General features: G+C 36.9%; 1 protein-coding gene across 1 annotated transcript; it reads right to left on the bottom strand.

The window, feature by feature from the left end:
- Positions 1-609: 609 nt before the first annotated feature.
- LOC101970793 (cytochrome P450 2K1) lies at positions 610-23832 on the bottom strand. The gene is made up of 9 exons (XM_005318856.3): positions 23647-23832; positions 18071-18233; positions 13865-14014; positions 10942-11102; positions 9330-9503; positions 8373-8514; positions 7809-7993; positions 4771-4912; positions 610-1092 (listed from the first exon to the last, which is right to left on the bottom strand). Exons 1-9 carry the CDS (start codon positions 23830-23832, stop codon positions 905-907), a joined length of 1491 nt encoding a protein of 496 aa, XP_005318913.2. The 3' UTR covers positions 610-904.
- Between the last annotated feature and the right edge of the window lie 2904 nt (positions 23833-26736).

Here is a 26736-nt window from a genome sequence, read left to right as displayed (position 1 = left end):
TTTGTATTTTGAGAGTGGGTTTCACTGTATTGCCCAGACTGGCCTCAGACTTTCAATTCTCCAGCCTCAGCTTCCTAAGTTATCTAGCAGGTATGCACTGTGCCCTGCTTCCCAGTATGATTTTTAATTTGACAGAAATCAGATAGAAGCAGGGAATGCGTACTTGTGTTGATGATGGGTAAGTATACTAGACTTTATAAAAGTTAAAAATATCTTGTGTTTCAGGGGAACCCACAATCTTTTCCTTCTCCTGCAGTCATGGCCTCCTGCCCATGATTCTCGGGGACTTGAACAGTGAATATGAATGGGGCCTCTTCACATTCCAATAATGCCAGGAGCAGCAAGCTATCTGTACTCATACAATTATCCATTACTAACTTTTGTTATTTTTTGTTATTGTTGTTGTTTATTCACAGAATGAAACCAAGCCTTATGTTTAGTGTGATCCTCAGTGGAACTGAATTTTCTTCATAGCAGTTTTGATAAAGTTATGGGTCTTCCAGGTCAAATTTTTATACATTCCCCTTCACACAAACACCAATTCTGACTTTTGATAGGCAATAACTAGAGTCACTTATGCCTTGGAGCATCAGATCAGTGTTTCCTTTAAAGGAAAAAACCCAAGAGCACTAAGTGGAGGTTGTTTTTTGTCAAGTGTTCTGTTCATTTATTGTCTTGAACAATGGCATTAGGAAGGTTTCCTCTACAGCAATTAGCACAGGAAACTTAATCTGATCTGACAAGAGAAACCTATATGAGGGTGTGGCAAATGGCTTAAGTAATTCCTAAGTGTTTGGCAGAATAACATGGCTGGTAAAATGCAGGGAAGGGATGTCTATGCTAATGACCACAAGATAACACTAACTGAATATAACAAGATAACACTAACTGAAGCTGAAAGAGCTTAGACCCTGAGCAGAGCACATATCTTATGAGGCATTGGTCTTGTGGTGAAGCCAATATCTGGAGTGAGGTCCAGGTCCAGATGGGAAACTCCTTGGGGCGGCTGGAAAGTGAACTTCTGCATGAGGCTGGTGAAAAAAAGGAATAGCTCCATCCTGGCCAGCGACTCACCAACACACTTCCGGTTACCTGGAGAGATGGACATGTTGGAGGGTTACAAGACAGAAAAAAATCTTAAAAACAATCTGGACAGAGACAAGAACAGAACTGTGTGAAACTGTCATTTAACCTCTTCTGAGCCTCATCAGCCCTGTCTCCTCGTTTAAACCCTGGAGATACAAGGTTAAGTACAAATGCCAGATTTACCTTTTAAGCTCCTTTAGAGAAAAAAATGCTATTAAACATTAACATTTTGATCTGCAAATTTTTTAAGGGTTTGGATATGAGGTGTCCCCCCCCCCACACACAAACTCCTGTGTTAATGCAAGAATGTTTGGAGTTGAAATGATTGGCTTGAGAGAGCCATAACCTAATCATAATCAGTTCATGCTAGTTTGAAAGGACTGACTGGGTGGTAATGGACTAACTGGGCTGTAGGAAGATGGCATGTAGCTCAAGAAGGTAGGTCACTGGGTGCATGCCTTGGAAGGGATTATCTTCCCTGTGGCCCCTTACTCCCTTCTGTCTCTCTGCTTCCTGGCCACCATGAGCCCAAAAGCACTTCTCAGCCCTGCCCTTCTGCGATAATGTTCTGCCTTATCTTGGGCCCAGAGCCAAGGAGTAGGCTGACCATCAACTGAACCTCTTAAACTCTGAGCCAGAAAAAAACCTTTCCTCCACCAAGTTGTTCTTGTTGGGTATTTTGGTCACAGCCATGAAAACCTGACAAACACAAATGTCATAAAAGATAAAGCCAAATGTGTCATGGAACACATAGGTACCTAATGAGGCTTGGAGGACCAAGGAGGGCTCATGCTTGGAAGGAGAACTTTAGCAAAGTTAGCCAGACAAAGACGGAGGAAGATAAGAAAGGGAATCTGATGCTTTTGAAGACTGGAAGAAATTTGACTTGGGCTAGAGAACAGAGTATGAGGTAGTTTATTTTGATTCTGATGCCAAAGGTATGAGTAGGAACTTGATTGTGATGATGTTGAAATCTGCTGACGATTTCAAGAAGAGAGACTTGGTTGCTATTATTCTGAAACCTGAATTATTTAGAAAAAAATGTCTAAAAACTGAAATAAAATTGGGACATGAATTTTTCTTGTTAGGTTTTTATGAGAATAACTGGGATTTTAATGATAATATACATTTCATAACATGTGCTGAGGATGATATATCTTGTTCAGTGTAAGTTTAATGAGTTTTATGGTTGTCCTATTCAGCAAAAGCAGTATATTTGACTGAAATGTAGCATTATTAAAAGTTTCTGTTTACAATCCTTCAAAAGGTCCAAGTAGATCTTCCCAAGGTCTCTAAAGCCTACATCTGCTGCTTACTTTATGGCTTGTAAAATTTTGTAGGGTTGTTCAGTTATATTTTTTTCCTTTTTTTAATTGAATATAAATCACAAATGCTCTGAATCACAGAGGATTTCAAAGCTCAGGAAAATATTAAAATGTAGATATTTTACCACAAAAGGAAAGTTTCCCATATTAGTGCTTTGGTTTATATGGGATCTCTGGGATTTAGGCTTTACAGACAAACTTTGGTAACAAGCCAAGATTTTTCAGAGGTGAAAGATCATGAATATTATCTCTCTGCCTAGAAGCATCCATTAAGTAAAAGTTAACCATCCAAATCACAAACATATCATAAGATATAGTTATTGAGCTTGGCTCTGACACTACTATTGTTCTCAAAGGATTTTCTGTGTAGTGGGTAAATACAGAAAGTGAATAGGCAATGATAAAACAGCATCATAAAACATGGGGAACCTGTGGAAAGAACACCTAATCTAGATTCTTGGGTTAGGTCTTCCCACCTGCTCCTAATGAATGCATGAATGAGTGGTGCTAACTGAAAGATAGATTAAAAACAACCTAGGGTGTCAATGATTTACCACATGTTTAAGCATTATTGAGTTTCCTGATAAGAGCTTAGCTATCCAACATAATAAAGCATGTATTATGATAGTTTATATAGACAAATAGGTGAAAAGATGGTATGGTTTTATATATTTCAAGAAAAGTGCTATATACAAAACTGGGAGCCATCTTGGAGGGCAATTAAACACATTCAGATCAAATAAACCTTCCAGAGAAAAAGATTTACAACTTATTAAGGTACATAATAATTGCTAAGAAGTGAATGGGAGAAGAGAGTGACTTCAACATAAATAGAGGAATTTGGGATTTGGAGAGATCTTACCATCTAAGTTGAGGCTCAAAAGTGCTTATAATACCTCATGGACTTGAAAGGCTGCTGCAGGAGGATCAGGTCAGCCTCAGAAATTTTGTGAGATGTCTTCAAAAATAAAAAGGACTGGGGATGCAACTCAGTATTAAAGTGCCTCTGGGCTTAATCACAGTAGTAATAAAATAAATAGTATTGCTACTTTTGGATTTTTTTTTTTTGGTTAAAGCAGTAAATAAATTCTAATTCTTTAAGTAAATTGGGAAAAATACTTTGAGAATAGGCCATACTACAAAAAACTTCACTGCTAACTTCTTGTCTTTCAGTCTAAAGCAGCCTCCAGCCTCATGTACATGAGAAGCTAGAGAAGGCCCGGATTCAATGTTGATGGTAGCTCAAGAGAAGGAGTGTAAGTAATTCTTCATAGTGTAAAAGGGGTGTGAAGGAGAACATAATTCCTTCTTTCTAAATTTCAACAGCAGTAAGTCCAAGAGCTGATAAGAGAGTCTGGAAATAACTTTTATATGTGATATAATCATTCCTTTTCTCTTTTCTTTGTAACATCAGATTTAGAAATAGATGTAGTTAAAGTGCCCTCCAAAGACCATCATTCATCTTTCCATAGCTCTCCCCTCCCCCACAAAGAGAAACAAGGAAGTGTTCAGAGAAATTGAGCTTATAACACTGCAAACTATATGTAAATTGTTTTTCTTTCCTTTAACTCTTGTTCCAGATGTGCTATTGCCTTTGATTTGTCGTCATTATATGCAACATTTTTCTCCTTTATCATTGTGTGTGTGTGTGTGTGTGTGTGTGTGTGTGTGTGTAAAAATCAGGAGAATGGATTGTGCTTCATATCTCCACACCACTTACTTTCCAGTGGGTGAAGAAAGCCTAGTACTGAAGTGGCTGCTGCCTGTGGCTTACTGAATGGTGTCTGGGTGAACCTAAGACATGATTTATATGAGTAGAAAGACCAGGATTCACTAAGGACTCATGATGCAGTGTTGCCACTGCTAGGAACAAAGAAGAATTAATTTTAGGCTTTTGGGAATCCAGACAGTTATGGGGGTAACTCCACTGAATTCCTTGAATTTACACTAGTGGAAATTACACATTTACACTGATGGAAATCTCCTCCCTCCCATACCCCAAAGAAATCTAAAGAGAAATGCTGGTATTTACCTGTTAATGCAAGGCTTTTCTGGTGGGATGAAGTGGGTTGCCCCTTGTTTCCCTGTTTAATTCTTTCCTCAAACGCTGGAAGTGATACCTGGTCCCAGTCACAAGGAGTCTGCAAAGGTTCCCTAAAAATATGCCATTCTGATGCTTAAATACCCTGCAGCTAATTTAAAGTCAAGGAAGGATAGAATCTCTGTTGTTTCCACTCTTCCATGTTTCTGGAATGTACTATCACATAGAAAAGCATGAAACCTTAGCATAGTCCGAAAACAAGGAGGGCAAATTCTCTCCCAACTTTTCAGACTACCATTCTTAAATAAGATGCCTTACCCACTGAAAAGGGCATGAATGCTTCTCTCTTGACAAACTTTCCCTTGGAGTTGAGGAAATGCTCAGGATTAAATGTGTGTGGCTTTTCCCATTGTGTTGGATCCTGAAGAACTGAAGTCAGCAAAGTGATGACCTCTGTGCCCTAGAAATAAAAATGCTTTAATTGAAAGAGATTAAATTCCTTCCTGAAAAGTGACTCTCAAAAGGTGTATCAGGATCTCAGTTGGCAATTTCTCAGATGCAGTGTGTTCTGGAAGGAAATGGAAGAGGGAGAAGTGGAGAAGCATCAGGCAGGGCCCATATGAAATGTTTATTTACTCACCAAAATTTTATTCACTACCTCCCTAAAAATTAAAGCTTTGGAAGAGAACTGGAAACAAACTCTTATTTAGCATGTAGTTGCTATTTGATCACAGCATGTTATATAACATGCTGTGCGATGGGAATTAAACAGTCCTCATTTGGGATTGTGAAACTTAGATGAACCTTTCAAGGAACCTGACTGAGTTCCTGGCAGGTTTGGGGTCTCAGTGAAGGTTTGCTCTCTTATCCTCAGGGACTATGAGAGTGAATGCTAAATCAAACAAGCCCATCAAAACATCTTCTCAAAATTGAGCTTCCTGGCTTCCATAGCTTGCCACATGCTGTAAAATAACTTTCTACAGAAAAAAAGGAAGCAATTTTAATTGTGACACAGGAAAGGATAATCTGAGAACTAAAATAAATAAAGTGAAATAATGTTAAAAACAAAACCCTGGACTGGGGATATAGCTCAGTGGTACAATGTTTGCCTATTACATGAGACCTTGGGTTCAGCTCCTCTCCCAACCCTGCCCCCAAGCCTTCCCCAAGTTATGGACACTAATCACTACTTCATCTTGCCAGCTATATCAAAGGCTCTGTAATACCTATTTACCATCTTCTGCTGGGTAATACCTTCTTATCTTCTTCTAATTAGCTGTTTTATCATGTGATATCTGTGTATTTGAATCACAAACAGCTAACAATTTCTTTAAAATATTTTTGCTTTATAATTTTTCCTCCTCATCTTATTCATCCATCCATCCATTCATCCATCCATGAATTCATGTATGATTAGATATACCTGGGCATTGTACACTGACTTTCTTTTCCTACAATGACTATGTTATTTCCATTTCACCAAAGAGATGATTGGGACTTGTTGAGACTAAGTGACCTAACACCTGGTGGCATGATAGGTCACTGTATAACTGCAAAACCCTTTTAAATACAATATTTTATCAGTGAGATCTCTATATAACTTCAAAACCTTTTAAAATTAATATATATACACACACACACACACACACATACATATACATATATATTTATTTTTTTGTACTGGGAATTGAACTCAGGGGTACTCAACCACTGAGCCACATCCTCAGCCGTATTTTGTATTTTATTTAGAGACAGGGTCTCACTGAGTTGCTTAGTGCCTCGAAGTTTCTGAGGTTGGCTTTGAACTCACGATTCTCTTGTCTCAGCCTCCAAAGTCACTGGGATTACAGGCATGTGCCAAGGCACCTGGCTTAAATACATTATTTAATACAATATTTTATTTCTAGCCATCTACCTTGGGCTTGCAGCAAATAAATTAGAAATAAGTTAATAAGTTCCCATCTCTATTAACTGAAACATAAACATGGCCTTTATTTCCCGATGTGCAGACATCTAGATGTATCCCTGACTTCTACTAGTAAGCTGAGGAAAAAAAATACACACACACACACACACACACACACACACACACACACACACACACACATAGCCCTAGTTCTTTTCCTTGATACTGAATCTGTTCACTGCTTCTGGGTCCATCTCTACATGAATCAACAGGGTCATTCACTGGTTTTTTTGTTCATATTTTGGGTCATGTTAACTTTTTTATTTTTTTAACATTTGCTGTGGTTTGAATGTGGGTAGTATCTCCCAAATGTCCACCTTCAGTGCTCAGTCCCCAAGGTGGTGCTATGGTGAAGTGGTGGAACATCTAGGAAATGGAGCCTAGAGAGAGGTTGTTAGGTCTCTGGGGACATTCCCTCAAAGGGGATTTGGGAGACCCTGGTCTTTCTCTATTTCTGGCTTGAGGTGTAACTGCTTGCTCCAATAAGCACTCCTTTTAGCACCAGAGGTCCAAACCAATGGGACTGACTGATCTTGGACTTGAACTGCCAAAAGATAAACCATTTATCTTATAAGTTAATTTGTTGTCTCAGTGATTTTAGTGAGATAAATTGAGATGACTGACACAACATTGTATTTGGTTTTCTATTTCATTGCTCATCTGGTTAATTCAGCCCTACCTTGTGTTTAATGTGTACCAAGAAGTGAAGCTCCACAGATGAACATGTCTCCTGGTTCACAGCTGATTGAAGGATAGGAAGTGATAATAATGTGGTCAGGGTTCACATTCCCAGTGACTCTGTGGATTCATGTAGAAATGGGCCCAAAAGCAGTGAACAGACTAGATATCAAGGAAAAGAGCTAGTGCTACGTGCATATACATATTTCCCCAGCTTACCATGGAATTTAGAGGGTTACATCTAGATGTTTTCACATTGGGAAGCAGAGGGCATAAATATGCATGGTTCTGTGTGAGGACAGAAGTGAAGCATGGAGGTGCTGCTGGAGAGAGGCCTGCATGGCAGAAGCACAGGGCTCTGAAAGTCACGGCTTACTTGGAATTTTGGCTGCCTTGCAGACAAACCTGTCATTCCTGAAACGGCTTAACGTCTCTGAGCCCTATTTTTCTCAACTATAACCTGAAATATCTTACAAAGTTTCAGAGAATGATTGTCATCTATATTATTACACATATATGCATAGATCCATTTTTGTTGAATGGTGAGGAAGGAGGGAGGCAGAGCCAGAAGGAAAGTGGAAGGAAAGATACCAAGGGGCGAGGAAGGCAGGAAAGGCAAGCTAGGATTGTCTTTGCCAGTTTATCTCAGCGCATCTGTGGTTGCAACCATCTGACGCCTCTTTCCCTTCACCTTCCTTTCTTGAGCCCTTACCTTCGGGATATAGTAATTTTTAAATGTAACGTTTGTGGTTGTCGCGTGGGGTAAGCTTGTGGGCAGAATGTTAGCAAATCGCTGTACTTCATGAATGACAGCATCTGTGTACGGCATTTGAGTACGGCGTGCAATGCGGGGCTGGGCCAGTCCCACAACTTTGGTGATCTCATCACAGACCTTTTCTGGATAAAATGAAATTACAGTGATTAATGTCTGGGCTGGGCATGGGTGTTGAAACACTCTTCCTCATTTTCTTTACTTGTGAAAGTCAAACCTAAGTGTTTTCCCAGTCTTGGCTCTTTTTTCCTGCATTTCTCCCCACCTCCTCAGCCTCTATTCCTGGTGATCCTCTGAAAAGTGTATGTCATAGAATCTTTAGATCATCTTAGGATGCTTAATAAGCAAAACCAACTTCGTCATACTGAAAGGAATCTGAAAATACAAATTAACCTCAAGGGGACAAATTACATGCATCCAGCATGGCTATAGAACTCCGCATTGTCCTGTCCAAGACAATTTTGCTTTCTCTTTTTCAGGTGATGCTTAGTCTTGAAAACTTACTCTGAACCTCAGGGTATCGCATCATGAGCAGGATTCCCCAGCGCAGTGTGGAGACTGTGGTCTCTGTACCTGCTGCAAACAGATTACTAACAAGTGCCACCAAATTTTCATCACTGAAATAATCAGCAGATGCATCTTTCTCCTAAAAGTGTAAAAGGAATCATTAGCAATGAAATAATTTTGTAATGGGTGATCATAACAAATTACCTACTATGACTTCATAAAATCAATGCATTGCTTTCTTCCCTCAATTTAGAGGAATTTTCTTTATAGAAATGTAGAGAATTTTAGGAGACAAAGTATATATATCACAGATGTTGATAATGGTAAATAATTCTAAAAACGAGAAAGAGTGTTTGCCATTGTAGGAAAGTTGCAGACTAGTTCTTTACTGAGTGATTGGACTATTTCCAGAGCTGTTTCTTTTAAGAAATTTTTAAATAAAATTATCTTTCTTAGTCAGTGTGGTGGCTCACACCTGTAATCTCAGCAACTCAGGAGGCTAAAGCAGAAGGATTGCAAGTTTGAGGCCAGCTTCAGCAAATTAGTAAAACTCTCAGCAACTTAGGGTGACCCTGTTTCAAAACTAAAGGACTGGGGATGTAACTCAATGATAGAACATCACTGGGTTAAATCTCCAGTAATTACCCCTCACCCCATGCATACAAAAAATTCTTGGGTTTGGCCATTAAAACACATTTCTCAAATCGTGGAGTGGTGTGTGTGGGGGGATAACAATTCCAAAAACTAACATGTGAGAAATCTATGTCTTTTATGATATAAAAGTGTCAGAAAGTATTCAAGAATGTAAAATGGAATAAATAGCATTATTCTGAGAATATAAGTTTACCATTATTTATTTAAACTTCTATCTTTCTTCTTTGAATAGAGTGTTTCTCCTCCAGAGCTAAATAATAAATAAAAAGGTAAGGAAGCCACTGAAGAAAACATCATTACCTCTTGCTGTCTGACCAAAAAAGCATCAATGAAACTTCTTGGATCATTTTTGTCGAATTTATGACGATGATCGAGGAAGGTCTTTCTTATAAAAGAAAATAATTCATCTCTATTCTTGAGTACTGTCTTATGACTTCTTAGGAGAAATCCCAAAACAGGAAACATATTAAAAATCTAGAAGAATTTTTTTAAAAAGTAAATTAAAATATACCTATGAATTGATTGTGATAATGCAAATGGCAACATTATTTTTGAAAGCATTACAGAAATAACACCTTGAATTTTGTCTCAACCAACAGTGACAGACTGAACTAGAAAATGAGATTTCCACATTCATCAGAACTAAGGAATCTATAATGAATATCAATACAGCTTACAAGTCTATGTGCCCAGAGTATTTTGTATATCATTTCTATGGGAGTAGGTCTAGTTAGAGGTTGAGTGGGACATAAAAACACTATTGGCTTTTTGGTCAGAGCTATAAACCCAAGTGTTTTTCTCAAAAAATCCCATGTAATTCCAGGAAAACAATCAAACTCTTTTAGCTCTACATAAGGCAGTAAAGCTTTTCTGTGGGATCACAATAATTTTTAAGTTTATAGCAGATTTAATGTCTGTAGGTCTTACAGAGTAGCACCCTTTAGTCTGTTACCCACTAACTCTTAAAAAATTCAGAAAGGACTGAACTGTTTGCTAAGTTTTATGTTTGTTAGTATGTTAATTTTGTGGATATAAGGTCTATATACTTTGTCATATTCTCAAAGGGGTTTATGAGTCCTCCCCCCAAAACTTTCCTTATATAAGAGACAAAAGGTCCCATCTAAAATTAGAATAGTTGCTTCTTCTAAAAATCTGTATTTGAAGTAAATCTGGGTATATATTAACACAGCCTAAATTTCAGAGTGAAATAATAGTGTTGTCAATGGTGCTATTAAAAATGAGAACTTTTGGACAAGCCTCTTTCCCCCTGGATCCTAGAATGCAGAGGCTTTGTCACTCATAATGATAAGAAATTAGATTGTGGCACTATTGTGAATTTGTGAATTTGTATGGATTAGAATAAGTATTAAGATTATATTCTGGGGACTGGGATTGTGGCTCAGTGGTAGAGTGCTTGTCCAGTACATTTTTTGAGGTGCTGGGTTCTATCCTTAGCACCACATAAAAATAAATAAATAAAATAAAAGGTATTGTTTAAAAGAAAAGATTGTATTCTGCCATTTGTGGGTCTTTTTTTGGGGGGGAGGGTAATTGGTAGTTCTCTTTGTTAAAATTTATTCTTCTAATTGAGCATTACTGACTGTTTATTTACTCAATGCTTATTTCATTTTCCATATATATGTACTGCTATAGGTAAAATAAAAGTGGCTAAAATTAGAAGAAAGCATGTAATACTGGCCGAAATCACAATTCCTGCACCAAGGTATTTCATGCAGCATTTGATGATAGGAGAATTATCATATGTATAAACAAACAAATATGTCATATCACTGTACTCAGAACATTTCAGAAGGTATCTACTTTGGAAATGACAGTTCTCTAATGAATCCTTTTTGTGGTCAATCAAGTATTTCTCAGAGGAGCTAAAAGTGAATGGGAAAGATACAGTTACCACAATTCTAGGACTTCCAACAAGTTTCACATTTTCACCAATCAAGGTTAAGAGTCTCAGGAACTGGGGGTCTTGGTATTCAAACCGTTTTCCAAACAGCACTGACACAATGATGTTAGCAACAGAAGCGTTCATTACTGTTGTGATCTCAAATGGATTTCCTACAAGACAATTCATTAATCAGATAAGGAATATTCACAAAATCAGTGTTAGGCAAGTTCCTCACTGACTGGGACAGTCTATGAAAGAAAAAACATCATAGAGATTATTGGTGACCATAACTTCCAAGTCTTCCAATAAAACTTGAATGAGCTTTTACAAATTCCCAGAATTTGTCTAAACAGTAGCTACCTAGAAAACTATATGTAAAAGAAAATTTGCATTTGGCTCAATTGAAGAAAGAAAAATAAGCCAGGTATGTTTAAATATTTGTCTCTGTGGGTGTGTGCTGTGGGGTGTGTGTTAATGCATTCTATCTAGGGGGAAAAAAAATCATTCAACCTAAAGCTGCATTCAAGTTAAAAATAGAACATCTAGCCATGTTGGGGTGGTACACACCTCTAATTTCAGTTAGGCTGAGGCAGGAGGACTACACATTTGAGGTCAAACTTAGCAATTTAGCAAGGCCCTGAAGCAACGTGGGGAGACCTTGTCTCAAAATATAAATTAAAAAGGGCTAGGAATGTAGCTCAGTGGCAATGTGCCCTGGGTTCAATCTGCAGTGCAAAAAAAAAAAAAAAAAAAAAAAATGAGAGAGAGAACATCAGGTGAGTCTTGGGAGGCTGAGACATGAGATTGATTGCAAGTTCAAAGCCAGTCTCAGCAAAAAAGTGAGGTGCCAAGCAAGTCAGTGAGACTTTGTCTTTAAATAAAGCACAAAAGGAATTGGGGATGTGCCTCAGTGGTTAAGCATTCCTAGGTTCAATCCCTGATACCAAAAAAAAAGGACTTCATGGGGGCGGTTCCTTGTTTTCCTCCCTTCTGCTGCTGCATCCTGGTTTTCTCTGCATCATTCGTTGAAAGTAGCTTAGTTATTAAACATTCACCAATAGATGGGCATTTATTTTGAGTATTCTAGTTCTAAAGTTTTACTCTTAAGTCAGCTACTATCTTTAATGCAGAGACTGAAAGCCTAGGGAATCCAAATGAAAATGTCTTTTCTTTTACTTGAGAAATGGGAAAGTGGAAAGGGGAGTGAATGGGCCCTTTTTCATTTACTTTAAACAGCATGGCTGACACATCTACACCAGGAGACAAGGTAACAAGAACTTCATAACTGTGTTTGATCGTAGCTTCATATGACACCATAGCCTTCAGATTGAAGACCCAGAGACATGGTGTGCACAATCCATTTTTATGCTTCAGTCTAATTAAGTGTGGACCATTATATAAGAATATGATTGGGTAAAAAACTGTATGATCTAATGCTAATAGATTTTGGGAAAACATTAGTTCAGATTCATCTTTTTTTTTTTTTAAGAGATAGTGAAAGACAGAGAGAAAGAGAGAGAGAGAGAGAGAGAGAGAGAGAGAGAGAGAGAATTTTTTAATATTTATTTTTTAGTTTTCAGCAGGCACAACATCTTTTGTTTGTATGTGGTGCTGAGGATCAAACCCGGGCCCCACGCATGCCAGGCGAGCTACCGCTTGAGCCACATCCCCAGCCCTCAGATTCATCTTGATCTCTCTGTGGCTCCTTCCTTCTTTTGGATAGTGAGTAGAACCCCTTCAGAAGTGAGGGCCATAGGAACTAATATGGGACAGAGTAGGTCAGAGAATTTATTTATAGCTGACCGGTTCTATGACAGAGAGGTGGGGAAAGGTTAGAATATCATTACTAGGTTTTATGGTTTGCTTGAGCAAAACAAATTATTAAAGGAAGAGAAATTCTAGTTTCTATGACTTGCCTTCAGACAGAAGCAGAAAAGGGAGCAGGAGACAGGAAAACAGTTCAGAGAAAAACCTTGTTTCTGAGATTGTTTTCTGGGCCCTAAAAGAGAATACCTTTTCTTCTTCCACACAAAATAAACACACTTGGAGGATGTGTACACAAAACTCAGGTAGTTGTGTTTTGGGAGCTTAACACTGGGGAATCAATAGTCACTTTTGTATGCATAATTTCCCCAAATTGCTAAGATAGTATCTCTGACTGACAAGTACTGCTAATTTAGCACATGGGTCCTTGAGCCCTCTGTTATCTACCTTTGATCATTGTCTTCATGAGTTCTTACATCAATCGAATAATACCAACTTTCTCCTTTTAGTAAGGAATGAGTTCATTTTAATAAGGAAATGAGGAAAACTCTTGACACAAAAATGAGATTTTTTTGATTATTCTTCCCACATATTTACAAAAATTATGTGAAATCAATTCTAATTCATTATGTGAATCGATCGGAAACAACTTCATTACTGAGAAACTGTTCTGGATTAAAGGAAGCAGAAGAAACATGACATCTCAATGAAATTCCTGAGTGAGGATTTTCCTTGGCTATAAAGGACATTGCTGGGATAATGACAAAATTGTCCTGAAGTCTGAAGATTAGATGATACTATCACATCATGTAAATTTCACGATTTTTGATGTTTACTGTGGTTAAGACAGTGTTACGATTGAAAATTTAAAAATGAAGGGACAGCATGTCTGCAAAAACTCTCAGTCAAGAAAAAATATAATTTTATACTTTATGTATAAATAAATTTAAATATATAATGTGCACACACATGCATACAGAGCAAGAGGGCACAAGCAAATGTACAGTGTTGACAATCTTCAAGAAGAGTAGAAGGTACTGGGAATGATTTGTATATTCTTTAAACTTTTCTAAGAGTCTGAAATTGTGTCAAAAATAAGAAATTAAAAGATAACTTTTGTTGACTTCTTTCTCATGAAAAATAAAGAGATTTCATTTGTTCTACACACCTCTGTGAGCCTCAAAGTTCTTTATGAGATGCTGGCATTCCTCTATAATTATGTCTTCTATGATCTGCTTGCCCATTCCAAAATTCCGTAATGTGGTCAAGCTGAATCTTCTCATGATTTTCCAGGTTTCACCATGAGAGAAGGCAATTCCTTATAATGAGGAAAAAAAAAATCTTCAGATTAATTTTTTTTTAATTTAATTTTTTTTGGTGGGTGGGGCATCAGGGTTGAACTCAGAGGCGTTTTAACCACTGATCCACATTCTCAGCCCTTTTTGTTTTATATTTTATTTACAGACAGTGTCTCACTGAGTTGGTTGGGACCTCTCTAAGTTGCTGAGGCTGGCTTTGAGCTTATGATCCTCCTGCCTCAGCCTCCAGAGCTGCTGGGATTACAGGCATATGCTACCATATCTGGCTTAAAATTGAAATCTTGAAGACAAATAAAAATTCAAAATAAAAGTCTTGATTCTCCCTGTCAAAAATAATGGAAAAATGGATGTAGGATATAGCTCAGTAGTAGAATGCTTGCCTAAGATAAGCCAGGTCTTGAGTTAAGTCCCCAGCACGTAAAGAGAGGAGAATAGAAAAGAGGAGAGGGCAGGGTAGAGGAGAGGGCAGGGTGGGGGGAGAAAAAATGTCTAATTCCCTCTTTTTTCTTAGAGCATTTACTGTATAAAACTTCTTAACTACTTTCTCTGTCCATAAAGTCTTTTTGAAAACTAGATAGGTCTTTTGTCAGCCTTGAGACCCAGGAATGTCTTTCTTAAGAACCCAGGAGTCATCTCTTTGAAATGTAGACCTCAGGGGAAATTATGTCCTATCACTCAGTTTCTGTGTGAAGATAGGAGTCTAATTTCAGGGGGCACTTGCTCCACATTGCAGAACTGTCATAAATATTTGGGGAATTATTTTTTTTCCTTTGAAACTTAATTAACAGATGGCCACTTGAATTACCAGGTGAATCAAGGATAAACTATGTGCAACAAATAGTGCTGTTAAATCCGCTTGCTTGAGGACTAGTTATTGTTTATCCTGAGAATGGGTATGTAATGAAGTTCCTTCTGCTGGACTATGCAAAAGGCTGAAGTTCCTTTCTATTTTTGTAGTGTTTTTTTTTTTTTTTTTACCAGATTGTAATACACATTATTCTGGTTTGATGCTTATTCAATAATAAAGTGTTTTCTTTGCCTCAGCTTCATGAAATAGATTTCTAGATTGGGAAAACATTTTGTTTTATTTTAAATTATATCTCCTCAACAAATTAAATAGGCAATTACTCATATAAATTGAGTAACTAGTTTATACTTATATCATGCTGGATGTGGTTAAGGAGTTGATGAATAATAGTAAATAAAGTTTTTTTCCCTTTTTTTCTTTGCCAGGGAGTAATAGAGTCTAGTACATACAACACCACCCAAGTAAAAATTTAGAAATAAATAATCACCAATGACTGTAATCAAGTAATTAAGTGTTATACCTAGTTATTCTGGAGACACATATTTTAACACATAAGTTCTCAATAAATTTATTGATTGGGTAAACAAATTTCTATATAACTACACAAAATAATAATCATCAGTCAAGATAAGTTTTCTAAAGGATTTAGAGCATATGCTCATACTTCATAGAAAAATCAGGAAAAAGATGATTTCTAAGGTTGCCCACATCTTTCCAGTGGTGCTTTTTGGTGATAATGGTATTTTCTTTCTGTTTCAATTCTTTACACCAAAACCTTCCTCCATTTGCATTTTCCATATTATACAAAGGCAAAAGAGACGGGGGGAATTTCTATGTTTAATTGATAATCATAAATACAAACCTAGAATATACTAAGCCAGCCTAGGCATTGAAGATGGGGCAGTATCAGCCTTGCTAGTCTTAACATGAAATCTAAAATAAAGAATAGGTATTTTCAGAGTTACTATTGCCACCTCCTTTCAGGTTAGGTCTTCCTTTGGAAGGATACTAGTGAAGGATTAGATTCTCTTCTCACTAAATCCTCAGATTAATACAATGATATTCTGCCTGTGGTTCCTATATTACATAAGACTCATTCATAAAATATGTGACTCTTCAGACTATCCCATTTTATATTTGAAATTTCACATTTCACATTTCAGAATACAGTATTTGACCCTTAAGGACTCACAGAAGTCACTATATTTCAGAGAATAAAATATTCGTGTAATCGTAAAGAATATCATTATCATTATTATTGTTGTTATGTTGTTGTTCTGGGGATCAAAACCAGGGCCTATCACATGCTATGCAAGCACTCTACCACAAAGTTATGTTTCTCAGCTCCTTAGCACATTAGTTTAGGACCTTGAAAGATTGAAGTGCTATTAAATATATAAATATAAATTTTAAGTATAGGACACTCTAGCCATAAATATATTTAAATTATACAACAAGTTAATGTAATAAATATCCCCAAATGGTCTAATGGGTATCAAACATAAAATTATCTTTTGGTTATGCAAAATTGGTCTATAACATGCTTATACTCATTTGAATGATTTTAGATTGTGAGACACAGGAAGAGGAAATATAGTCATTATCTTTTGATTTTCTATGACCAGTTAAGACACTTAAAAAAACAAACTGATTTTTGGCTGGGCATGGTGTCACATGCTTGTACTTCCAGCAACTCAGGAACCTGAGGCAGGAGAATTGCAAGTTTGAGCCTAGGCTAGGCTGTTTAGCAAGACCCTGCCTCAAAATTAAAAAATAAGAATGGGGCTGGGGATGTAGCTCTGTGGCAGTGTGTCCCTCAAAAAAAAATTCTTAAAATGAATTCTTGGCTCACTTGTTAGATTGCGAGAGATAAAAGTTAAGTCGAGCATGGTGGCACATGCCTATAATCCCACCAGTTTGGGAGGCTGAGGCAGGAGAATAGCAAGTTCAAAGCCAGCCTCAGAAATTTTGGGAGTCCCTAAGCAATTCAGGGTGACTCTATCTCTAATAAATCATTAAAATGGGCTGAGAATGTGGCTCACTGGTTAATCACCCCTGGGTTCAATCCCTGGTACAAAAAAACAAAAACAAAAACAATTTCATGTGTGATCATTACATTCATCAGCAAATTTGAGCTCTTGTGGAAAAAGATTAGCGGCAAGAAGTAAGAAATTGTATCAATTTTCTAAAAAAAAAAATTATGATGATGACTCATCTGACTCCTAGAAATTCCAGACATGGGATCTTCAATGGAAAATACCTCCTCAATGCTGATTTCATGAAGTGTTAGTGGGGATTAGAAGGGAAAGAAATGTTCCAAGACTACTATGTGTGGAAAATTGAATAAAGTTAGATAGGATTTTGATGTTTCCTGAGGTTTTAATATGCTAATGGACACGCAAGAGACTGATTTACCTCAGGGAACATCCACTTACACCTTGCAAAACTACTGTTTTGTAGACAACATTACAGAAAACACTTTTTAGAAATGTTTTTGAAGCAATAGAATAACCTAATGGTATTAACTAGGAGACAATATGAGTTTACTATAAATAATGTCAAAGTGAAATTATTTCCATTTTTAAAGAGTTATTAATTAGTAGCCGGGCACGGTGGACCATACCTGTAGTCTCAGCAACTCAGGAGGCTGAGGCAGGAACATTGCAAGTTCGAGGCCAGCTCTGTCAACTAAACAAGGCCCTATCTCAAAAAATATAAAAAGGACTGGGGATGTAGCCCAGTGGTAAAGTACCCCTGGGTTCAATCTCTAGTACCAAAATAGTAATAATAGTACTAATAGCTATTAATTAGTGGAAAGTCACAAAAGCAGAGTATCTATGTTGCATCAGGGCATTTAGCAAAGACACAAGAAAGATGCAACAATTTTGTCCAGGTAAAAATAGGGTTCTGTATATTTATAACACTAAGTATGTTGTTTCAGGATCTATTTCTGCATTAGACCATTTTTGATCTCTTTATATTGATGGCCTCTGCCTCCTTTTGTTTTATTTTCCTGACATCTAACATCAGACTTTCCATTTAGTAGGTAATTATTTAACAGAAGTAGTTATCATGTAAAATAAGAATGAAGCCCACAAATTACTATTTTTTTAATTAGAATCCTATTTGTGTAATATATATTGATGAAGCAAAATCAAACAAAGGAAGGAATTATGTAAGAAAATAGAGGACTACTGATTTAATAATTTTAACCACAGGAATATATCTTAAATTTAGAGTTCATTACCTTTTCCATTAAAAATTCTTTCAAATATAGGCACTTGAGATCGTTCCCCAAATTGATTGCCATAACCAACGAGAGCCTCTTTCACTGTCTCATAGCCAGAGAGGACCACCACCTTCTTGGGCCCCATTTGGATGCTGTAAATGGAGCCATATTTCTGGGAAAGCTTTGGTGTGAGAAAAAGAAAAATGATTAAAACATTGTACTGTGGTAAAAAGTGAACTGGATCTTGACCTTTGGGAAATTGGTTAAGTTCAAAAAACTAACCAGTTTTATGATCAGATAAAGTCAGAATTTTGGATTGTTTTACTATGGATATTCTTGCAGTTATTACACCATTCAGGGTCATTTTTATAATCATTGTTTGATTGTATACTCACTCTGCTTTGTTTCAAATTTTGTACTAATGAGGCTCTGACATTATAGTTTTGTTTGATATCAGAATATACCCAGCCAGGACTCTCAGGAGACAAAAATTTGCTTACTACCACATTTGACACCCGAAAACTGTATTTACATCCTATTCCTATGGGGTGCTATGATCTTAATAGACCATGTTGTTACTCTGTGACATTGCTTACTACAGAAAAAAAATCCATTTTCTTTGATAATTGGAAGTCCTAAGAGCCAACATTTATTGCCTCCTGACTGTATTCCAAGCACCATTATTTTCTTCAGTGTGCTTCATTGGTGAAGGCCTTCCTGTACCCACTGTCTGACAGGGTCACAGAGTAGGCATGCTGTGCCAGGGCCAATCCATCTGGAAACCAGAACCACTGGGAATGTTAAGTGTTTTGTTTATGATACTCATGATATGAATAACGGGGCATACGTCAATCAGTAATAAAAGTACATATTGCCTGAGATTGCAGGAAAATTCCCAGAATGAGACTAAGGATATAATTGAGATATGCCATGAGGTGTGTTTCAATCTCTCTCAGGATACAAACAATAATCTTATTCCTCAAGCCTAAAAACAAGAAATATTTATCCCCTGGTTAACAATTTATACTACCCCCTCAACCCCGTCCTGAAGCCACAACCTATACAACAGCCTACCTATAGAAAAACAATTGCTGTGCCAACAGTGCAAGGACCACCGGTAAGTAGCTTATGGTATCCCCATCAAGGACAAGAGGCTAATAAAAATACATTCCTCCCACCAACAGATCCTCCTTTGCCTTACACAGAAATTTATGGTTAATAAATTTGGTTAATATAAATGACAAATGGGTTGAGGTGTAAAGCCTGCCCTTTAAAGATTACAAAGACATAAGAATTTTTGTGCTTTGTCCAAGGATCAAGGAAACGCTGTAAGAAAGCAGTTAAATTGGTCCCATGAAAAAAGGAAATTACCTTGGAAATTAAAAATAAAATAATGTAGAATTAACATAGATGTAGTTTAGAGGCACTTCAGAGTAGCAGGGTTTTAAATAATAGACTTTCACTACTTTAAGTGTGTTTTAATGGGATTTTAGTTTAGAAGTAAGAAAGCTTACCATTAATCATAAGTATGCTTTAAAGTTAAAGGTTAATGAAATAATTATAGGTATGCTTTAAAGTTAGAAGTGAATAATAGGTCAGGAGACATGTAGTATAATTGTGTCGCCTAGCACCTAGTGTTTGACATGAAAACATAAAAGCTTAATCATGACTGATTAAAGTTACAGAAAATTATTTTGAACAATGTACTCAATATCTTAGGTAATCAATGTATCCCAGAAAATATTGTAACTCTTGAAATTTATATAAATCAAAGAAGTTTAGGGCTTTGAAGGCATCCATTAACTATCTGAAAAAACACCTGTAAAAAAGGTATAAAAATAAAGGTCTCTCTAGGGGAAGCAAGATTTCTTCTGGAGGCTGCTTGTTACTTGCAATCTGTGATCTCAACTCTTCTTCTTTTGTTGATGCCACTCCTCCTTAAGGACCCCTGGAATCCCCACTCCCCCCGTCACCCAGTCACCCAGCGGGGCTGGACCCCAGGACTTTATAAAACAGCAAAGTAGATATTATCACCTCCATTGTATAGGCAAGGAATTGTAACTTTAAGAAATCACAGAGTAAATAGTGCTGTTCAGCTGTGGAGCTGGGGGCACACATTGTTGTAGTTTCTTGGCTATGGAACCTGTGGTATTAACCCAACTAACATTGGCAGAGAATGAGATAACAACTTCAAATGCTCCTTTCCTCATAAAAATTGTCCTTAGAAAAAACATTAGATTCCTTCTGCCTCCTCTTTGAATTGTCAGAAAAATGTGTAAAACCATTTTCCACCAGTGTCAGACAGAGGGTTGGCAGATATCACTCTCACTTATATTTGAGGATGCCACAGTACACAAGGTCTCCATGTATTTTTTTTTAAATAATAAACCAATAGCTGTACTTTGAGAGATGACAAATTAATTTTTGTAGAATTTTTTGTGCCCTAGGAGTTAACTTCACTGACTCCAGAAGCCCGGGCTACATGACTGTGATTCTTATGATCTTAAAATCAAGGGTAATCAAACTATTTTTTACATTTTTAAATACTTGAATATGACACTTCAAGTTTGAAATTTCATTGTCCTTTTAGAACATAGTCACAAAACTAATCTGGTCAATCATTTTGCCGAGGTTCTTGTGTGTGCATGTGTGAACAGAATGGTAATATTTAATTGCTTTATGAACCATTGAATTGTTGGATGGTTAGTTTTTTAATTGGTGTGAGACAATTCCTACTTGTCAAATCAACTTTCCTTAACCAATCCTTTGAAAAAGTCAAGTGTATGAACCTGCGCTAACTCCCCAGAGGGCCACATTAAGCCAAAATAATGCCCTATTGGGTGAGATATCCTGCAAAGTGTTTGCTATTTTCACGAACATAAAACAATGCTCATGTTCTTAATATCTGTTATTTCTGGACAAGTCATGTTTTGTGCTGTCATCTGAACTCTAGAGAAGCAGTGTAAGAGGGAACTTGGCGCCAAGTGCAAGTGCATTTTGGTCAAAGGGTGGTCTGATGGAAGGTCATATAACACAAGAAGTTCCAGAAAAGTGAGAGATTCTGCTTCAGCATGAGTGGAGGGTTGGAGATACAGGAAACACTCTGCTCTACATGAGTGCTTAATAATGTCTGTGTAGGAAATTCCATTTTATCTTTAAACACCCAGGAAGACTCAGTGGCCAGCCTAGGCTGACCATGTATTCACTAAGCACAAGAAGAATTTTTTCAACCACAGAGTCCTGTGCCTCTCAAAGAAATGCCCTCTAGCTGAGGGCATTTGTGCCTCTCAAAGAAATGCCCTCCAGGTGGGCAAGTGGCACATGCCTGAAGGAGGCTGAGGAGGGGAGGCTGAGGAGGGGAGGCTGAGGAGGGGAGGCTGAGGCAGGAGGATTCAAGTTCAAAACCAGCTTCAGCAACTTAGAGAGGCCCTAAGCAACTTACTGAGACCCTATCTCAAAATAAAAATATAAAAATGACTGTGGGGATATGGCTCAGTGTTAAAGCACTGCTGAATTCTATCCCCAGTAACCAGGGGTTGGGGGGAGGTAGAAAGAAAGAAAGAAACGCCCTCCAAGTTTGTTATGGTTCCTAGTCCTGTAACTTGTGACATCAAAGCCACTTCCTGAAACTGTAAAAGTACTGCCAAAATAAATGAATATTTTCTCCCCTTCTTTAAATAACAAAAAGACAGTGTTTATATTTGACACTTGTGCATTGGATTCTTCTTTCGAATGAAAGGGTTTGATGTGATTCTTGATGGAGTGTGTGCTGTTTTTCATGAACTGTAATTATGGTCCCCAGTTCACTGTGGTAACTGAGAAGAATTTTTTAAAGAAAATTTTTTCAATAAAATACAGAAAAATGGTCAAGCAATGAAAAGGCACCAGAGTGCATACCTCTAATCTCAGTGATTCAGGAGGCTGAGGCAGGAAGATTGCAAGTTCCAGGCTAGTCTCAGCAACTTAGGTAAAGTAAAAAATAAAACCAAAGTAAAACATTAAAGTAAAATCAAAAAATAAAAAAAAGCATAAAAAGTAAAAAGGACTGGGAATGTAGCTTCATGGTTAAGTGCCCCTAAATTGAATCCCCAGTATCACAAAATTTAAAAGAAAACTTAAAAAAAAGAAGAAATCCATTAGAATTGCAAAAGAAATTGCAGAAGGGCTCAGTGATGTAGGAAATTAATATAATTAATATTAGTATTCTAGGGAGTGAAAATTGAAATGGGAATTTGATGTGGTGAGGAGTGTCTGTTAGGAACCTTGGTATGTAAGGTGATGTAGCAGGAGTGGGGCAAAGAAAACAATTCTGAGAGGGAAATTTTACGAAAAAAAATTATAGAATTTGGGGAAAAAGGGAAGAAAGGATATTTTACAGATGGAATTAATTCAGAACAATGTAGAAAGGTAAAAATGAAAGACTAAATCATAAATTAGGCTGGTGAAAATGTAAGTGAAGGACAGGAATGGTGTGGGAATCAATAAATGAGTTTGGAGCACAGGGACTTAGATGAAGGATTTATTGAAGGAAGGCCATTTTTTTTTTTCTGAAGAATGAACCTGTTTTGTTACCTTAGGATGTTAGAGAAATAACCACACATATCTGTAAAATGAAGATGAAAACTTCACCCCTCTTTTCTTCTGGGATGATTGTGAGGATTAAGTGTAATTCTTACTGTGCTTTAATAAACAAAATGAAACACAAATATAGGTATTTTTATTATACCCACTGAGATAAAATAATGATTTTTCCTTCAGTAAATTTCCCTTAAGATTTTATACTGAAAAGTTATACAATACAGCAGTACTTGACTTCAGTTACATGCTCTTTGGAACTTAAAATTTATAACTAAATGCCAACTTTGAGTCTTTGTATTACCTATGTAGCTCCATAATCAATAGCTATAGAATCATAGTGGAAAATTAGAGAAATTGGTCTAGTACTTTGTCCAGCCCTATAAATTTACAGATGAGGAAACAAAGACACTGGCTAATTCACACAGCAAATTAATGGCATATCCAGAACTAAATTTTGGGGGACACAATCTTAATTGTAATTTTTTTTTAAAGAGAGAGGAGAGAGAGAGAATTTTTTAAATATTTATTTCTTTTTAGTTATTGGCAGACACAACATCTTTGTTTGTACGTGGTGCTGAGGATCGAACCCGGGGCGCACGCATGCCAGGCGAGCGCACTACCGCTTGAGCCACATCCCCAGCCCCTTGTTTGTAATTTTTGTACAATGTTTTGAGTAGTTAAATTGAAGACTCTAGAGTAAGACTATTACTACAAATTCAATTCCTTTTTTAGCAGATTATATGTGAAAATGCAAGTACAAGTTTAAAATATTTTAGTGTTAAAATACTGCTTTCAAAATAGAAGTATCTGTGCTAATTTTTAACATATGTTCAATTTAAAGCAGCTCTGTTAATTTCGAATACTACCTAAATTCCCTCCCAATACATATAGGAACCGATGTTAATATGCATACTAATAAACATACTAGGGCAAGACTGATTTAGAAATTATAAATAAGAATAAAATTAACAATATATATTTTTTCTTTTTTCTTTTCTTTTCTTTTTTTTTTTTACCTCTTGCATGGTTTGATATGGCCTCTTCAGATTGAGGATGTGCAGATTTCCAATAACCGGCCAAGGTTTCGGTCCTGGAGGAGAATGTTGCTTGGATGTTTTAGCCATAAATATTTTAATATTTAAAATAAAAATAAGAATAAGGCCCAGAATTGAAAGTATGGCAAAAGAATCAAAGCCACTCATTTTCAGTAAATTGAAATAAGTATTTAAACAGTAGAGATTTTTGTCACAATTACAACCAGAAAAAAATCAACAGCTTCCAAACGAACCAAAATCTTGAAGATGTTGGTAATGTTTGCTCCACATTATGGTTTTTCATCTATTTTATAATAGAACTGAATTAAGCCCTACACTGTTTTGTTGCCTTTTTTGAACTCCTTCCGCCTTTCTCCTTTTTCACTTTTCAGTTCAATCTGCTTTATTAAATAAAATCTGGAAGGATTTTCTTTTCCTGTAAAACCGAGATTAGTCTTAAATTTTCTGATAGATAGTACATGTTTAATCCTCAATATGAAACTACGGTTTTATAATACAATTGATTGTGCAGTTTGCTAAGGCGCACCACATTCTGTGTGTGGTTGGTTAAATAACAACAGTTCAATATCAAGAATTTCAAGTTCCTTTTTTTTTTTTTCTACATAAGAGTTAGTTTATAAATAGCTCTCATAGATAGTGACAATAAATATACTGGGAAAAAGATTGAGATACAACTCAAACCATCATTAAATTGCAACCATTGTTTAACAAAAATCAACAAAAGCTATTCTGAGAATCAATGAACAGTATGGGTCTTCACGAAGGACCACTGAGTAGCTTATTATCTGCCAATTGTATCACATATATTTATATTGGTAAATTTATAATATCCTCATGTATGTATATTCAGCTTGAGAGTCTCTTTCTGAAATGTTTGGGTGCAGAGTGTTTTCAGATTTTAGATTCCTTGGATTTTGGAATATTTGCATATACTTATGAAATATCTTGGGGAATGGGACCCAAGTCTAAACATAAAATTCATTTAGGTTTCATATGTTCCTTATGCACATAGGCTGAAGGTAATTGTGTTCCATATTTTTAATGCATCTGCATTTTGACTGTGACCCATCACATAAGATCAGGTGTGGAATTTTCCACTTGTGGCATCATGTCAGTGCTCAAAAAAATACAGATTCTAGGGCATTTGGATTTTGGACTTTCAGGTTGGGGGAGCTCAACTGTACATGCATTTTTTAAAAAAATTCTAATTGGTTATACATTGTTGAGAGCCACAGCTAAAGGGGCCCCAGCAAACTTCCAGCTGCCAGCAAACTTCCAGCTGCCGGCTGATGATTGGCTCACAGCGCCCCAGCAACATCTAGCTGATTGGCTCCTCCACAGAGCTGCTCATTGGGCTGTTTCCCTGCCCTTTCAGACCACGGAGCTGCTCATTGGGGGACTTCTTTGGCCCCGCCCACGCGACCCAGCCAATTGGCCTCAAGAGCAGGAGGATTGTGGGAGGTGGTGAGGCTTGTGTGGGTGAGAGGCTTGTGGAAGCCAGTGGTGGCAGTTGGGCTCTGAGGGTTTTTTCCTGAGGAGCTGTTCTGTTTGGCATTTGTAGTTCTAAAAATAAAGTTAGTTTCTTTTGACAAGTGGCTCCTGAATTGTGCCCAGACAGACTGCGGCAATACATGACAGAAGAATGTATTTCACTTCATTGTACAAAAAGGAGCACAACTTTTCATTTCTCTGGTTGTACACAATGTAGAGTTGTACCATATGTGTAGTCATACATTTACCTAGGGTAATGATAATCATCTTATTTCACAATCTTTCGCGCTCCCAACCCCCATTCTTTTCCCTTCTTCCCCTTTGCCCAATCAAAGTTCCTCCATTCTCCCTACAATGCCATCCCCGATTCCCCCTAGTTATGGATCAAAATCCACTTATAAGAGAGAACATTTGGCCTGTGTTTTTTTTGGGATTAGCTAACTTCACTTAGCATGATATTCTCCAACTCCATCCATTTACCTGCAAATGTCATAATTTTATTCTCTTTTAATGCTGAGTAATATTCTATTGTGAATATATACCACACTTTCTTTATCCATTCATCTGTTGAAAGGCATCTAGGTTGGTTCCACAGTTTAGATTTTGTGAATTGTGCTGCTATGAACATTGATGTGGCTGTGTCACTATAGTATGCTGATTTTAAGTCTTTGAGTATAAACTGAGGAGTGGGATAACTAGGTCAAATGGTGGTTCCATTCCAAGTTTTCTAAGGAATCTCCATACTGCTTTCCATAGTGGTTGCACCAATTTGCAGTACCACCAGAAATGTATGAGTATACCTTTCTCTGCACATCCTCAACAACACTTATTATTGCTTGTATTCTTGATAATTGCCATTCTGACTGGAGTGAGATGAAATCTTAGAGTAGTTTTGATTTGTATTTCTCTAATTACTAGAGAGGTTGAACATTTTTTAAATGTATTTGTTGATCAATTGTCTGAGAAGTGTCTGTTTGGTTCCTTGGCCCATTTATTGATTGGGTTTTTTATTTTTTTTGGTGTTAAGTTTTTTGAGTACTTTATATATCCTGGAGATTAGTGCTCTATTTGATGTGCTCAAATAGATAGTAAAGATGTTCTCCCATTCTGTGGGCACTCTCTTTACATTATTGATTGTTTCCTTTGCTGAGAAGAAGCTTTTTAGTTTGAATACATTTCATTTATTAATTCTTGATTTTATTTCTTGCACTTTAGGAATCTGGTTAAAGAAATTAGGACCTAATCTGACATGATAAAAATTTGGCCTGATTTTTCTTCTGTTAGGTATAGGGTCTCTGGTCTAATTCCTAAATCCTTTATCCACTTTGGGTTGAGTTTTGTGCATGGTTAGAGAGAGTGGCTTAATTTCACTTTGCTACTCAAGTTCCTTATAATGATCAGCCTCTTCCACCCTCTTAAAGGAGTGGAAGAGAAGTGATTTTAAACTTAGTACTGTGCATAGATCCTGGCACAGTCTCACCAGATTACTTGACTTACTGAGCTTTAATTTCTTCAGTTCACAATGAGAAAAATGATAATGATACTGTAGACAAAGGTTGG

Source organism: Ictidomys tridecemlineatus, chromosome 8 (genome assembly GCF_052094955.1).
Source record: "Ictidomys tridecemlineatus isolate mIctTri1 chromosome 8, mIctTri1.hap1, whole genome shotgun sequence".
NCBI lineage: Eukaryota > Metazoa > Chordata > Mammalia > Rodentia > Sciuridae > Ictidomys > Ictidomys tridecemlineatus.
Note: the sequence above shows the minus strand (reverse complement) of the source record. Positions and strands in the feature narration are given on the sequence as shown.